At 47.0% G+C, this 15,757-nt stretch overlaps 1 protein-coding gene across 1 annotated transcript in view; it reads right to left on the reverse strand.

Moving 5' to 3' along the window:
- The window catches only part of btv (dynein cytoplasmic heavy chain beethoven), a 121,533-nt gene that overhangs the window by 5,113 nt on the left and 100,663 nt on the right, over positions 1–15,757 (reverse strand). Inside the window, exons 51-58 of the mRNA XM_075885921.1 lie at positions 14,723–14,930; positions 11,709–11,848; positions 10,115–10,246; positions 9,489–9,599; positions 8,861–9,013; positions 6,513–6,809; positions 4,901–5,113; positions 4,180–4,377 (exon numbers count right to left, since the gene is read on the reverse strand). Coding sequence (XP_075742036.1) covers positions 4,180–4,377; positions 4,901–5,113; positions 6,513–6,809; positions 8,861–9,013; positions 9,489–9,599; positions 10,115–10,246; positions 11,709–11,848; positions 14,723–14,930 — 1,452 coding nt within the window. The remainder of the gene's footprint in view (positions 1–4,179; positions 4,378–4,900; positions 5,114–6,512; positions 6,810–8,860; positions 9,014–9,488; positions 9,600–10,114; positions 10,247–11,708; positions 11,849–14,722; positions 14,931–15,757) is intronic.

Consider the following 15,757-nt stretch of genomic DNA (forward strand, 5'->3'; position numbering starts at 1 on the left):
GTCGTCAGGCTTGTGTTCCAGAATGTCCCACTGGCGTGGCGCAAATTGTGTCCTACTTTAACCTTAACTTTTCGGTTACTAAAGCGTCGACGCGTATATAGTATGCGTTATGCTCTTAATGGCTGAGCTTTCATGCTCGCGTTAAACCTATTTTACGTTTAGTGCCCCCTTAAAAAGCATGCCTTATGTGACGGTATCTGAGACAAGTAGTATTTTGACCAAGGCACAGCTGCGGACGCTACTGGAAGTTCGTCGATAATTGCAAAGCACAGCAACGTAGTAAAATGAATACGTCGTTGTGTATACAGACGCCGAACGGCAATGTGCTACTGAGTTCGAATAGCCACAACCAGTACTCGACAAAATTTTTCTCAATTTGCATGATGGGCCAGTTGGTAGACCACGCTGGGTTATCTTACCGCAAGAACATTTAGATAATTGACAAAATGTGTGAGCCTTGCGCATTTTATTCTTAGTCCAAAATTTTTCACTGGGACGACCCATCACTTTCTTGTAGATTCATCTTTATCTCTCTGTTGAATGACGTTGCGATTTGACGTTAGCGCACGCAGGGCTTAAGGAACCAACCCTTTATTTTGGTGAACAAACATGTTCCTCTAGTAGGCTACATACCCCTGCGAGGATATATGAGCCACATTCCCAAATGCACAGCCTATGTAATGGTTGCTGAAGTAAAGAAAAAATGTGTCTTTACATGTAGCTAATGCACGTCAATTTGCGCTCTACGTTGCTTCTATTTTCAATCTGCTCGCTATTTCTTTATGCAATCGCATTACCGACACCGAATCGGTTGAAACGATGACGAACAGTTATGGAGGATACTACTACTAACATTTTCGTTCATATTGTATATTTAGTAAGAAATAAAAATGCTCCGGATTCATTCTTCTGAAGATGACACTCTCACTTTAAGGTATCGTTCGCATTTACGACAACGCGCTCCCGAGGTAATCTGAAAAGCAAGCGAAGTTCTGCCTTTAGATGCGGCTTTGTCGCAATGCATTTATTGCTGCAGTGAAGGCAGATTTACAGGCAGAATGTGGCGCGTGTTGTTTACGCGCGGAGGTATTTCCACCCTCTAGTGTCATTTTTAATGGGCAAGAACATCGCTATGTTAAAGGAGTAGTCTCACAAAAGTTTTGCAGCTTGTTTTTTTCTTTGTTCCAATAGGTAGCTTATGAATTATTTACTACGGCTGGAGACCTCGTTAGCCTGAGTGAGCGATGGTTATTTATTTAGAGACGTTTTTAGAGAGCCCCGTCGCAGTTTCGGTTCCAAAAAGCACCGAACTAGGCAGGAGCAGTTCTGGCGGTAAGGTAAACACAGCTGTCCACGTGACCACTCGAAACTGTGACGTGGCGCTGCGCGCAAGAGCGCGGGCGGGTGCCCTTAGTCGCAGGCACGGAGGAAGAAATCGCTGGTAGCGCAAGGGAACGCAGCCAGCTAGCAAACTCGTGACGTAGGTTTGTTTACATTGACGCCGTGTTGACGTCGGCGTCGCGCAGGGTTCCGCATCTCGCTCAGTCGCATGGCATGCACTTCGAAATTGATTTTAAATATGTTCTAAGCTATATTTGTCCTTGATACTCGTAGACGTTGTGCTCCGCATAAATCTTTCTCAATCATTATCTCGCCTTAGAAATTTTGTGTCAATGCCCCTTTAATGCGTAAGCAATTTAGGGCTACATCCATAAAAAAAAAACTACATTCGTCTGTCGGTAGGTGGCGTTTACAGTCAGTAGGAATGCATGAAGTATTGTGTAGAACATATATGACAATGCCGTATTACTGCTGAAACAGGTCAGCACAGTTGCCGTAAGAAGTAACCTATAAGCTAGTGGGGATGGTTAATGTTGGCTCGCGTTGGCTAATGTTGGCTAGGTTGATATTTGTTGGTTCAATAATGGAGTTTTAAATAATGATTGAAGGCACACTAAAGGGAAACAATACATTAATTTGGACTGATAAATTGAAATCTGACACGCTTGTTAAATATTGTGTGAATGACGACGAGCGCCACTATCATTAGATTCAGGCCTCTTGCACGCCGTTAGAGATCTCATCAACGTGCTGTACCCATCAAGCTATTGACAAGAAGTCTACAACAACTGCAGTGTTCGAGGTGGAAAGCATTCCCATGATTGAGAAGAAAGAAGACTTTGTAGATCTAAAAGGCCACCCACGAGATATTGATAATGCGTCCAAGCGAAGGCTGGCAGACTCGGGCGTTACAAAGCCCTCATCACCCTGCGTTCAAGTGCCCGACGGAAGAAAAAGAAGGACAGTTCACAAAGCGATAAGAAACAGAAGAAAGAAAGGAAAGGCCATGATGACACAAAAACAATCCTCTTGCATTGCTGAAAGCTTCAGCTCTTCGAGAGAGCTGCAGAAGCTAATATTCAAAGGAATGTGTATGGCATATATTATTTCAGCGAAATTGCGAAATGCCCGCACAGTGTCACAGCGGCGAATGAGACGAACCAGACGAAGACTGAGCCAGAAGGCCGAGGCTTACAAGGTAAATGCAGCAAGCATGAGAAAGCCAAGAAAGAGGTTCCTCAGAGATAGCTTCATGAGATCCTGCTGGAAGAGTCTTATCTGTGAGCTTTCAAGTTAAGGAGACCTACTCAGCGAGAACACGGGTGCATCGATGTCAATGCACTCAATAGTACGAATGTGGCACAATCGAAGAAAATGCCACTAGATGATCAAGTGCTGAAGAAGACCTGGATGACACTATACTAGGACTGACTCTTAGGAATACTGTCTAATAATTGGTGTGCACTTGGAACCCCTAGGAACAATGTCTAACAATTGGTGTGCACTTGGAACCCGCATAAGTGCTAGCGTTTATCGTCAGGTGCTCCTGTGGGGGCGCGGAGGATGTTATTGTGTGAACGACAACGAGCGCCACTATCATCATTAAATTCAAAGCAGCATTCGGAATAAAGTAGAGGTCGATGGTGGGCTTCGCCATGGGGACGGCGGTTCGTCGTTTTCTACTCAATATTTTGCCGAAACGAGGGTTTCTCCTCAAAATGTTGAGAAAAAGTCTAACCACCGTCCCCATGGCGAAGCCCACCGTTGACATCTTCATTCCGAATGCTGCTCTGAATCTAATGATGATAGTGGCGCTCGTCGTCATTCAAACGATATTTAACAACACTAATGTAAGCAATGTAATCGCAATAGCTTTACGAAAATTTCACATTTTAATATCCCGCCGAAATCACCGATCGCGACGTCGCATATTTCAAAGGTTCCCCCCCCCCCCCCTATTTTGGGTACCTTGGCTCAATGAGATTTTGTGAAACTTGGTATGTTGAATTTCTGGCTGCCCCACAAAACCATGACTACATTTTTGCCCATTAGAAACTACGCAGGCTCTAGGAGGACGCCGACGATATTTACACCGTCATGGCGACTGGTGCGGGAACTTAGAGAGGGGGTCGCCACCTGTGCCTTTTTTTTTTGCGTTTTCTCGCTTCTAAAGCGTCTTCTCAAAGCAGGCGCGGTATTTTTTGGTAACCAGAAGGTGTAATTTACTAATTCGAGAGAAATCGCTCTTCTCTTTAGTTTCTCTCTAAGCGCTATCGCGCAACCTAGGGAGCATCTGCTGTAATTTTTTAAAGCAAATGTATTCCTAAGGCAGAACGAAAGATCACCGATCCGCACGGCGTATGTCATGCTCGCATAACGGCCGCTTGCTAATTCCATCTATAACGAACCGGAAGGAACGCATCAAGCGTGCGGAACCATAGTTACACGCTACTTCACTTCTTTTGTGATCATACATTTCAACATAATATACTACGAGTGAAAATGACTTTACAGTCACTCGCGCAGACACGACGTGCGGCGATGCTGTTGTCTAGGCTCATCGCGTTATACGTAATAATTATTGTTGAGGTTTTACGAGCCAAAACCACGGCATGATTATGAGGAACGCCGTATAAAGAGCTCCGAAAAATATTGACCATCTGGTTTTCTTTAACGTGAACCTATACCTAAGTACACGGGTGGCACGTATTATTTACGCCTCCATTGAAATGCGGTTGCCACCTCCGGGATCAAATCCCGGAGGCAGCAACAGCACTCAGCTGTCGAGCTCCGGAACTGCTAGTAAACGACGGCGGGGGGGGGGGGGGTTGCGCTCACCGTGTGGTTGGTCAGTGCCGAGGCGGCTTCCGGTAGCAAGCTGCTGGCGTGGCGCAGCGCCCGGCTCACGGCGGCCAGTGTGGAGTGCACCTCGTGCACCAACTTGGCTGCGTGCGCGCGCTCCTGGCGCAGGAAACTAGCCACAGCGTCTTCCTCCTCTTTATCGTCTTCACCTGCCGGCGGCGCCTGCAAACCGCCCTACAAACCAGTTGTGATGAAATCGATAGCCCCGACAGCAACAATTTTGTTAGACACACTTCACCTTAGTTATCAGATATGGTGCTGAAGTATTCGTGCTTGCATAGATAAGAAATGTGACCCAGTGACTGTGAGGCGCAGAGGGACTTAGCGAATTGGCCTATAGTTTGTGGTGTGAAAATTAGCTCTCTGTGTTTTCGGCTTATATTTTCTTTGCCTCAGAGGAGGCGAAACGGTAAAGCACCAGCCTTCTATCCGGGTGGTTCAAATAGCGATACCACCGGGAATCCAATGGTCTTTCTAATGGGTAAAGATGCTAAAGTGTGACGCGTCACATGGCACTGCACAATGTCAAAGTTAAAACGATGAGCACGGTGCACTGGAGGGCCACGGTAGCAAAACGGAAGCATGATGAATGATGCGCACGTGTGACACAGTGGTACTACTTGCGTAGCCAAAACCCAAAGCAGCAGTGGTTAAAATGATCTGCAAGGCGTCGTTAAGTACAGCTCGCGGCCGGCACCTGGTGCAAGCTCTTCCAGAGGCTGAGCAGCGGGGCCAGTTGATCCAATCCGGCCGCCTGTCGAGAGCCACCTGCTCCCGCCTGCAATCGGCGCAGCTCGGCCACCAGGGACAATGCACCGAGACGCTGTACCGATCCCTCCACGTTGGCCGCCAGTCCTAGGTAGCGACCAGCATCTTCGTCTGGTAACTGCTCGATGAGCTGTATGTGCGTCTGCGGTAGCAGCAATGTGCAGGAATTGAATGTACTATTGAAATACGAACAGGTTAGACTTAAATATAGCGCGTTTTTACAGCAAAAGCTGTACATGGCAAGGCGAAACGAAAGGCAGTTTGCCACGAGAAACAATAAACGTCTCCATTGGCTGCTCCGTCAGATAAGTTGTTCTTTACGTCGCACCCAAGTGCGCGCGCCATGAGGAGTGCCGTTAGTGACGTCATTCATCCCCTTGCAGCAGCGCCGCCAAGCCCACGTGCAGCAGTTTCAGTGGAGTGGCTTTCAAAGAGAGAAAAATGGAGAAGAAAGTACGGCACCGTAACTGTCTCTCTCAGTAGAAGTCACCTCAACAGTGCTGCACAGAAATGGGGAGTGGGAGAGTATATAATGTAGGAGAGAAGGGAAAAGGAAAGGATTAAAAAGGGTGCATTTCGTCCCAGCTCTGTCCGCACGCGTCGCCTTTCAGCAAAGTAAAGCCGTCAAGTCGATGAAGAGGCAAAGGAGGGATGTAAACAAACATCAGGTGACGGGCCCACGGGTGCGTGGAGACTCCGGCGTCGCAGAAAGGTTAAATTGACGAACGCCCGAACAGCAGGCAACTTTCCAAGAACAGTGCCGACAGCTGATCTGCGAGAGAATTCATGTTCGCCGGGAAGATGCAGCAGTCCGGATGCAAGAAGAGGCCCAGGTGACGAAGTGAAAGCAGCAACTGCGAACCGAGGATCCAAAAGCCTCCCGAGCCGAATGCAAGTGACAACGGTGAGCCGAGGAAGCGGCGTTTCGGGCAGAGTATCGTCTACGTGGCAATGGCACAAACGCGTTTGCTTGGGCCGATGCCCGCTTTCAGCGGGAGCTTGTCGGGTGGCACTTTGGCTTTGGCTGCGACGTCTGCAACCGCTTGAGGCTGCACGATTCAGCTTCTATGTACGGAGTGCTCGGGCTTTGTGTTTTTTTTTCGTTCTCACTGGCGCCGGTACGCGTAATTTTAGCGCGAGTTCTTGTTACACGCTCAATTTGATATCTAACGCATCTATATAAACCACATAATTGGCGATCCAAAATAGTGCTTTTGAGTTATCACTCGAGAAAGCTATTTACTTCTGCCCTTGTTTTGTTTCATTGGTCCCTGACAACGTCTCACTGTTTCGCCCAAATGTCAAGGCATTGACTGCGATAGCAAGGTGTTAAAATAATAAAATCAATAAGGTTCATCACTCTGTGGACAGTCTAAACTCCCGTGAGCATTCGCTTACTAAGCGCGTTTGTTCTCCCGCCGAACAACGGTGCAAATTAACAGAACTTTATATGCACGCGGGCTAAGATGTATGCCTCGCGCATATGTTAACGTAAGGAGAATGGAACGTACGAATGTGAATTGATGTCTATAGTAAGGTACCTGGAAGCTTGTTGACGTGGGCACGCGAACTCCCGGGGCCAGCTGTGCCGGCTCTTTGCGATCGCTGCCCGGCAGCGTGCTCTGATCGAAACACTGGCGCACGTAGGCACTCAGTACGCGCCGATCAAAAGGGTCATCCAAGTGGGCCCCGTACACGGACAGCTCGAACAAGCCACGCAGTGTTTCCCAGGGACCGGAGCTGATACCGCCGTTGCCGCTGCGGCCGCATAGCCTCTGCACGGCATCAGCGCCGGCGCGCAGGTCAGCTTCGCTGAACTCGTACCGCTTAGTCCAGCCCTGCGAAAATAAAGGGGCTTCCTTTAACGGGCTTGAACGCTGAATGCAGAACTGTGGTGCCGATATACTCCCCTAAGGTAAAACTGCATACTTTTACTTTGTTGAGAGAGAGAGATAGAGAGAGAGAGAGAGAGAGAGAGAGAGGGAGGGAGGGGCATTGAGTACAGTACAAGAATTCTGTTTAGCTTTATGGCAAATGTGAAGCCGTTAGGGTGTTGTGTGTGCGTGTGAATGTGTGTCAGTTTTGTTCGTTTATACCATTAGAAATTCGTTTCTTTTCAAATCCTACGTAAATAGGAATCAAGAGAAAAATTGTACCTCTGCAGCGACCAGGTGTAGTTAGTCAAAATATAATTAAGGTATAGCACATATGCACATTCTCTGCCCATGCAGCTAACTTTTTGACCTCATCGTTTTTTTTTTTTTTTGATCTTCAAATGTTCTCACCTGTTAGGCCTGGTTAAGGGGTACCACGCGTACGCCGAGTAAAACGTGACACAATGTGGTGATGATAGCGGCTTGCAACCCGTGCTGAGCACCATTTCAACGCCCCGTAGTGATCATAATGTGCCCGAATTCACAAAAAGTCTCTCTCATAAGTGCGTTTCCCCTCTGGTCGACGAGATTCGCTAATCACATGCGTTCCGCGTCATGAATGGTTGAAATATTCTCTTACGCAAAACCTTATCGTAAGACGTTTTTGGGAATACAGACCCGCTATTGAGCGCCTATAGTAAACGCGACGGAAGGCTTACATAACGCATTGCTGCAACTAGAGTGCTAGAGTGCACGAAGGTACTTCAGGAGTTATATGAAATTTGCTGGTTTAGTTGAGCATTTTATCGCTTACGCCGGCCTGTCGATTCCGAGCTTCCTCGTATCTAGTTTATTACACGCGGAGTATTCCGGGTCAGCAACTTGGTCTCAAATTGGGCTTTTTGGAGACAGTATGCTGCGAGAAACTGAACAACTCTACCGTGTCCCCAGGTCCAGGTTAGCCATCGACCGTGGTGCACACGCATAATGCAAGCCCATCGATTACCCCGGTCCACTTTAGTCAGGTGGTCATTGCTGCTCACTGCAGTTCTTAATGGATGCGCGATCACCGGCATGTACACTTGGCACGCTCGCGGCGTGAGCTGGGCGGAGTCACAATCGACAGCTTCTTGAGTGAATCCATGAAGGGCCGTATCGACTTCGCTACGAGGAGCTGAGCTTCCATGCTGTTCATTAGCACTGCCGTTATGTGGCGTGACCTACAAAGCTTGGGAGCGCGATAAGTCACCGCATACTGTGGCTGAGAAATACCCATTTTCTCTTTCTTCTACTACAAGCATAAACAAGATAACGTATCTAATGCCCGGTCGCACCGACCGCACTCTCATGTGTGCGAATTCAAAACTCCAAAGTGCTGAGAGCTATATGCCCGTAATTTAAGACCAAATTTACTCCAGTGCCCTTCATTAACTGCGTTCACTGTAGTCGTTGAAATGCCGAATGCAAATAAATAAAAAAATAAATAAATATAAATAAATAAAATGACATCACCCTAATCCTTCAAGGAGGTGTCTGGTTGTGGCACCCGCACGTCAGCGTTCGTCTGCCCTGATGTATACTCTTTGGGTTAACGTTGCAGTTTTTTTTTTCAGTCCGCTGAATGGGATCTGAGAGGCAACTTAAAAAGAAGCGTATAGTTTAGATTTGTTCCGCCAGGCGCAACAAAGATCACTTGCTCACAAAAAAAAATCAACAACAACAAAAAACCAAGTGCTCGTTTAGTGAATTCAGTAGTTATCGGAAAAGTTAATTGGCCCTTGTCCTAAATAAATTTACGCTCCGATATTATATATATCCGACGTAACTCTAAACTTGAACAAGAACCATAAATTTTGTACCACTTTTCTGCAAAACACGTTTTGTGAGTGTTCGGAAAACCCGAAAGTTTCTGCTTGACCTGAGGTGCTCGGAAGAGAATCAATAGCCAGCCACTCGTTTCTCGTGCCACTAATCAACAACGTTCACAGCATGAATAAGAAAAGCGTGGTGCATACTTGCGGAACGTACGACAGCCGCTCCTGGAGGATCGCGTGTAGCCAAGCGAGCGCAAAGTGGGCCTGCGCGCACAGCAGGCTGGCGCCGTTCAGCGCAGAAGGGCCCCAGGCATCGTAGGTGCGCCGCATGCTCCTGCGCACTCCGGCTGGCGGCTGCGAGCATTGTTTGAAAGAGAAAGAGGTAATAAGTAGCAATGGAGCGGATGGCCCCGCTTATATGTGATGTAATCAGATAACTCGGGAGCCATGTTCTGCACAGAAGCTGTGAGTGGTCATATTTGACATGGTGTAGTGTAAATAACAAAATGTAACACGGCTCCTCCTCTATACGTATTCTAAATAGCAAAATTATTGACAAAGTGATTATTGCTACTAAAAAGACAGAAACGAGCGCGAGATATCCTTCAGCTGAGCATCCAAGCCTGTCCGAGCTGCTCCATTCAATTGACTAGCATTTCAGCTGTTGCATGTATCGCAAGCCAAAGCAATGTAACGAAGTCTTTCAGGCTTATGAGTTAATATATAGAACCTTAAAAACATATAGACTACCAGACTGGCTGATTACGCAAAGACAACATATAGTTTAAGATAAAACAGTTTCAAAAAAAAAAAGGCATTCTGCACATGCCTCGTAAGCCACGGTGAGGCAGGCCTTCAGCAACGCGCTCGGAATGGCTGGATGTGGCTCCGTGCTCAGACAGAGCCGAAAGTCCGGGTGCCTCTCCAGCCGTGCCAACTCCTGCATTGTGTAATATAGAGGCCCGCTTTAGTTTACTTGCATGGGGTTCTACTTTATGTATGCACACTTTCAAGTTCTGAAGACTCTTGCCTCAAGTTTCTTAGATGTCGTCGACCTAATCACATGCACCTAGTCTAATCTGTCTCTAAGATGTGCCGTAAGATAAAATTTTGCCTCACATACTTTAACGATGCTAAATATTCGCCGGCATTCACTGATCAAGGTAACATACTTGATGCTCCATGTGAGAAATGTGCTTACGACAAAATACTTACGCCTTATCTCTCCATGAGTTAATTTCAAGCAGTGTAAAAGATTGTAAACCACAGTAATATTTATTGTGTATACAGTCTGCATCAGTAGAAATATTCGAATGGTTACCTAACCAAACATTCTTCCACAGGTCGTCTTCGTAGAGCGCGGTGTTACGAATAATACGCCGAACTAGTTGAATCAGCTCTGAAATATTAGACATAAAAACACTCGCAGCACGCACCACCATTATTCGGACAAACCTGTGCCAGGAAAGGCAACCACTGGGTAGCCAGATGAAGATTGGCCAGCCAAAGCCACGTGTTCGTCTGGGATTGGCGTCGCAGAGCATCCTGGGCTGCCTGCTGCTGTTGTGCTCCACGGCCAAGGAAGACCTGCGCCAAATCGTGGCACACACTGCGACTCCGACGTAATGCCAACGTTCCCAGTAATTGATGGTAAAAAAGGAAAACGAAGAGCTGAGAAGGAATGGGTTGTCATTGCTTAATTAGTATTATTAAAGAAAAAGACCGGTCTCCCACCCATCTTCCCTTTCCCCAACCTATGGTCTGGGTAAGTTAAAAAGGCAAATCGTGTACAGCGAAGACACACACACTGCTGCACTTAGTAAATGTAATCACTTTCAGGCGCGAATGACAACGCACGGTCTACGAATGTGCCAAACTGGCGCAACATAATTCCAAGGCACTCAAGATTACATTTCAAGAAAGAAAATAGTGTGTGGTTTTGTGTGAGTTTCAGCAATTCTCCAAACCTTCGATCTTGATGAACCCAATGTTTAATTCTGTGAATCTTGACCCCCCCCCCCTCCCAATATCGCTTGATTTTTTTTGTTTTGATATTTCTCTTCTACTCGCTCTCCTCTTACACAGATGTATTTTAGTGAAGCTGTGTCACTCATGTACTGATATTTTGGTTGTGTTTGTGCCCCTCCTGCTTGGGCCTTTTTGGCCTGCATTATTCTACAAATAAATAAATAAATAAATAAATAAATAAATAAATAAATAAATAAATAAATAAATAAATAAATAAAATAAATTCTATGTGTTTAGCATGTAATCAAATACTTCCTAATCCTGCAGTTAGCATTGTTTTACTCTTATATTTGAAAAAAAAAATACGAGATCACAGGCTCCGAGTGCGTGCGCAATCGGTGTTTCGTTGTATTCATTTCGAGAAAAGAAAAGTGGTACTTTGACGTTAGTTCTGGAACTCGCCATGTTAAACAACCCGTCGAACATCGTAGTGCCTTCGACAAAGTGATAGGCCGCAGTCGTACGCAGCAACACTGAGGTTAAGTCAAGTCATATTTACTATCCTTAAGGTTCGATCCATCTAGTGAACAGTGTCACTTGCTCTTTTTTTTTTTGGCAACAGGTTGACACAGCTAGCATAAACAAGTTGCATACACAAACGTAGTCACCGCTGCTGAAGAGAATATGTACTTGTACGCTGAAACAAGATGAAACAACATGGTTGATCGTGGAATCGGTTGCCATGCATCGGATGGGCCAGGAATGTGTCAATGCGCCGTCATTATCATTATCCAGAAAGTAATTCTAAATTCTTGACGCCCCCACGTTTGCGCATGCCTGAGCGTCCACCATTTTCATCTATGTATTTAGTGATAATGCTTCCAATAAATTATCGTTATTAGTTAGCGTTTACGTGTGTGTTTTCCTTGTCCCGTCCTGCTAATCTCAGTGCCGCGCTTAACTGCATGACTTTGAATAGTTGATTTGTTTTTAGCGCTGGTTAGGTTTTTATTAGCGTTTTAGGGACCAAGTGCCGATGGTTACCGATGTGTAGAGTTTAATAAGTGTATACATTGCTCACCTGTTGAAGTCGTCCCTGAGCGGCATCGCGCAGCTCTTGACCAGGGTCCGCCCCAGGAGCTGTGACGAGCAGAAGTGGACGGGAGCCGTCCTGCAGCAGTTGTTGTAAAGGCACAGCGCCAGGATTCAGACCTTGCAACCCTGCGAACGACCGTTGCATATATTTACTCGTGCTTGAGAACCAACATCGACGACAAAGGGTTTGAGTCATTTACTCGCGTATAAACGTTGCAGCGAATGTGTGGTGATGGTGGTGATGTTGGCACAACCAGGGTATTCTGGCAGACCTGGCCGGCAATTGCTCCGCCTGTGCGACTCTTTTCATATGATATGTGTGTCTCCGCGCATCACCTAATCCTGTCTCTACAGTAGAAATTATAAGAGTATTTTGGCCACATTCTTTCGCATCAACCGCACACCTAATTAAAACACAATGTCTTTGCAGCATCTATTGCACAAAATAAGAACACGATCGGCCTGCACACATGCGTGCTTATTTGAAGCAAGAAGCGCTCTGTCCACGCTGTGCGCTTAGTGCAACGAAGTCGCGGATACCCAGCGCTGCATATGGTCGTGTAAGCGTTCCTTTCTCTGAAAAAAAGAGACCAATGGGCAGTGTGAAATCAAATGTGTGTTTATTTAAACGTTGCGTAGTAAAACGTACGATGACACACGATGACAACCGCGTGCTGAAAAAATGTCACAGTTTCGCCGCAAAGGCGGAGAAACAGATGCGAATGCCAGTAATTCGAATGCCGTATAAAGAACAACAAACAGATTGAGACTTACTGCGCCCTGCTCAAGCATAAACAGGCGCGAAGAGAACTCGCACAGGACGAGCTAGATCTAACAGCTCGACAGCTATCTGTGTGCTGCTCAAACACAAAGCAGGACGCACGGAAAGAACACACAGGTATGCATGCACAGGACGAGCGCGCACTAACAACTGTCGCAGGGTGCATGCGATGAACCCAAGCCACTATTGCGCTCGCGTTGTCATAAATGGCAGTGGCTTAGCTCAGCTATGCCAGAATTTACGTAGCGTTGGCAAAGGTTTAGCTGATTATTTTTAGCTTTCCAGATATCATGCTTACAGCTGTTCCAATGACACACACACGGTATACGTATTATGTGGCACATGTATATTTATTTTGCTGGGCAACTACTTCGGGATCCGATGAGTTGAGCTTCTCCGCTCTACTGCACCGTTGAGCACCATTTGCACTCTCCTTCTCCACGGCTATATCACAGTGGCAAATGCCAGTCAGAAGCGCTATCAAGCGGCTCCAGCGCAGTAGTGTCAGATGGCGACTGCACAGGGAAGGCGCGCGCGTCGGCGTCCATATGTCTACCAAGGATATGACGGCACTCCTCTGGAAAGCGCACACCGGCGGCGGTGAGTCGTGCGTGGCCGCGGTCGAGTGCGAGTGAGGTGCCGGCTCCGGTGCGTGACACCACTGATCGCCTGCGCAGCGCATCGAATTGCGCGCACACCAGCGGCGAGCCGCGCGCGGCGGCGGCGGAGTATCATTGCGCATGCGCAGACCAGTGCCACGCGAAATTGGCTCAGCGAGGCCAGTGTAGCTAACGCTACAAAACTGAAAACATCGTGGGTCGCCAGCGAGATTGCACAAACGCAGTGCGGGCCACGACGCAGCATGGCCCGCGTCTTTGAACTTCGCCACGTGTGTCATCTCACGCGTTTGACCTAACGGCACTTGCGTTTTGATCCAACCCTCGAACTCTGTTGCTCATCTGAACACAAGAACAGCGCAGAAGACATGACCACCGCCGCTTGGAGACCCGGTGCCTTGAATCCCCAATTTCAAATCTTTCTACAAGCCGGGCGAAGACCTGTAAAGCGCGCCCTTCACGCTATCTCACTGGAAATAGTGGACACGCTGAAGCACCTTTGAGCTCTGCGTAACGTCAGCGGTAATGGTGCGTATAAATAGCTCGTCGTTAGTGTGCTAGAGGGCGTATGCTGCGTGGTGGAATTGACCAATGCCACAGCGCGCTGCGGAGAGATAGGTCGCTAGTTCAAATCCCCGGTTACGCCCTTTGGGCATCTTTTTGTCTGAATTATATTTATTTGTGTCCTTTGTATTTATGGAAATTTACGGTACATGTCGGCAACGAGAAAAATTAAGCCGAAAGTGTCCTTATAACTGCCACACACAAAAAAAGAAAATATTGTTTCAACCAGAAATTGATGTTTCCGCATGGTTACTGAGCGTTTATCTATATACGTAGTTAAGCCTGCAGTTTGGAAAGTGCGGTATTAGACAGTATAGTGAGTCGCGTTTGGTTGCTTCCAACAGCTTCGACAAAGCGAATGGCTTCGCTAAAGGCAGATTGAAGGCCATCTCGGCTTTTCGGGCGCATCCTGCTAATTATATATGCAAAACTGCACTGCACTGCACAAGCAGTGAGGTGCCGAGGTAGTCTTACTGGTGCCAGTGTCAGCCTAGGAGGGTGGTGGTTTAAGCTGGTTGGTACCTCACGATTCTCGAGGGTTAAGGGCGAAGGTAATAGACAAGGACGAGCGGATACACAGACAAGCGCTAACTTACTTTAAATAAATGTTCACTGCGAAAGAGCACCAAAATTGTTATTCTTCGTTTCAAAAGGTGAAAAAGATGCTGCGTAGGCAGCCATCAATCCCGATTAGTTTCGTTTTTTTTTTCATGAAAGGTGTTATACTTCTTATCCATCAATACCACATACTGTATATATGAAGGAGAGAGTGAAATCGATGCGCAGCTGCGACTTGACCTACTTGACACCACTCCAACACTCGTGGCAAGGGAGTTTGTGCGAACGTATGGGGCAGCGTTACACTGGCTAGTCAAAGAGCTGCTCCGCATATAGCTAGCGCCTTTTTGAAATTAATTTTAACTGAAAGCTATCACCTGTCATTGTCTACCCTCGTCCGCTTTGTTTTTTTCTCTTCCCGCTTAAGGCTGCATCTTCTTTCGCGCTGACACGCTCTCGTTGACAACTAGTCACACTCACCTAGAGCACGACAGGCGAAGCGACCTAGCGCCGAAAGCGCCCGGTCGGGCCGGAGACACTGAACCAGCAGGGCCTGCTGAAATGGGCTCAAACAACGCGTTGCGTGCTCCGGCAGTTGCTCCTCGCAGTGACCACTCCTGGCGAACGGTTGCCACAGAGAGGCTTCGTCGAGACGCAGCGCTGACCACAGCTCGGGCCCCAGCGTGACCTGCGTTGGTCGGCGAAGCGTACCGGAACCCATAAATCACGTGACTTCAGCTGACGATACGTACGAATGTTACGTCGAGACCCACAGCTCTAACTCAAGAAACTCGCAGTTGACTTACTCGGTACGTGGCTTGGTGCGTTATGAAGTTATTTGGTGTGTTATACAGTCCATCGATGCTATTGCAAGTTTTTTTTTTGAAAGCCGTGAAAAGGTAACTTGGGCATAAGCTTTTCAATGATTTTACTCAGCAATGAACAATTGTAATAGTTATATGAGTTGCAGTTCGTTGCGAACCGTCGTAAACGTTAACAAATTCACTTAAACTATAGCATTATACCAAGTTTGCCCGCTGAAACAGACGCTCGACCCAGATTGAAATGAACCATATAACTCCCAAAGTACGAGTCAATAGATCGAAATATGTGTCGTAACGATGATTTGTACCGGTGAGTCTCAATGTTAAATAAAAAAAGGTCCATGTTTGTTTTGTCACAAATAATAAACTTTATCCCACGAAACTTGGAAAACCTGGTCGTGTTTAAAGTTGTATCAGTGTAAACAAAAACTTACAAAGGTCCCACATGTATTCGCCTAAGATGACTTGAAAGCCAACGCCATCTTTTTCTTTTTCTTCTCTGTCGATGTATGGGCCCCCCCACCCCATCTGCGGGCTTTCTGCACATAACGTGGTTCTGCATTGCCTCCGGAATCGGAGTCGTTGCACCTCATGAAGTTTGGTACTGCCTCCGAGATCGGTCCACATTTGACCAAGGGACGATGTCATGCAATGACACCATCATGCAAAGGCAGATTATGGGACGCCATGA

The sequence above is a fragment of the Rhipicephalus microplus genome, chromosome 2 (assembly GCF_043290135.1).
Source record: "Rhipicephalus microplus isolate Deutch F79 chromosome 2, USDA_Rmic, whole genome shotgun sequence".
NCBI lineage: Eukaryota > Metazoa > Arthropoda > Arachnida > Ixodida > Ixodidae > Rhipicephalus > Rhipicephalus microplus.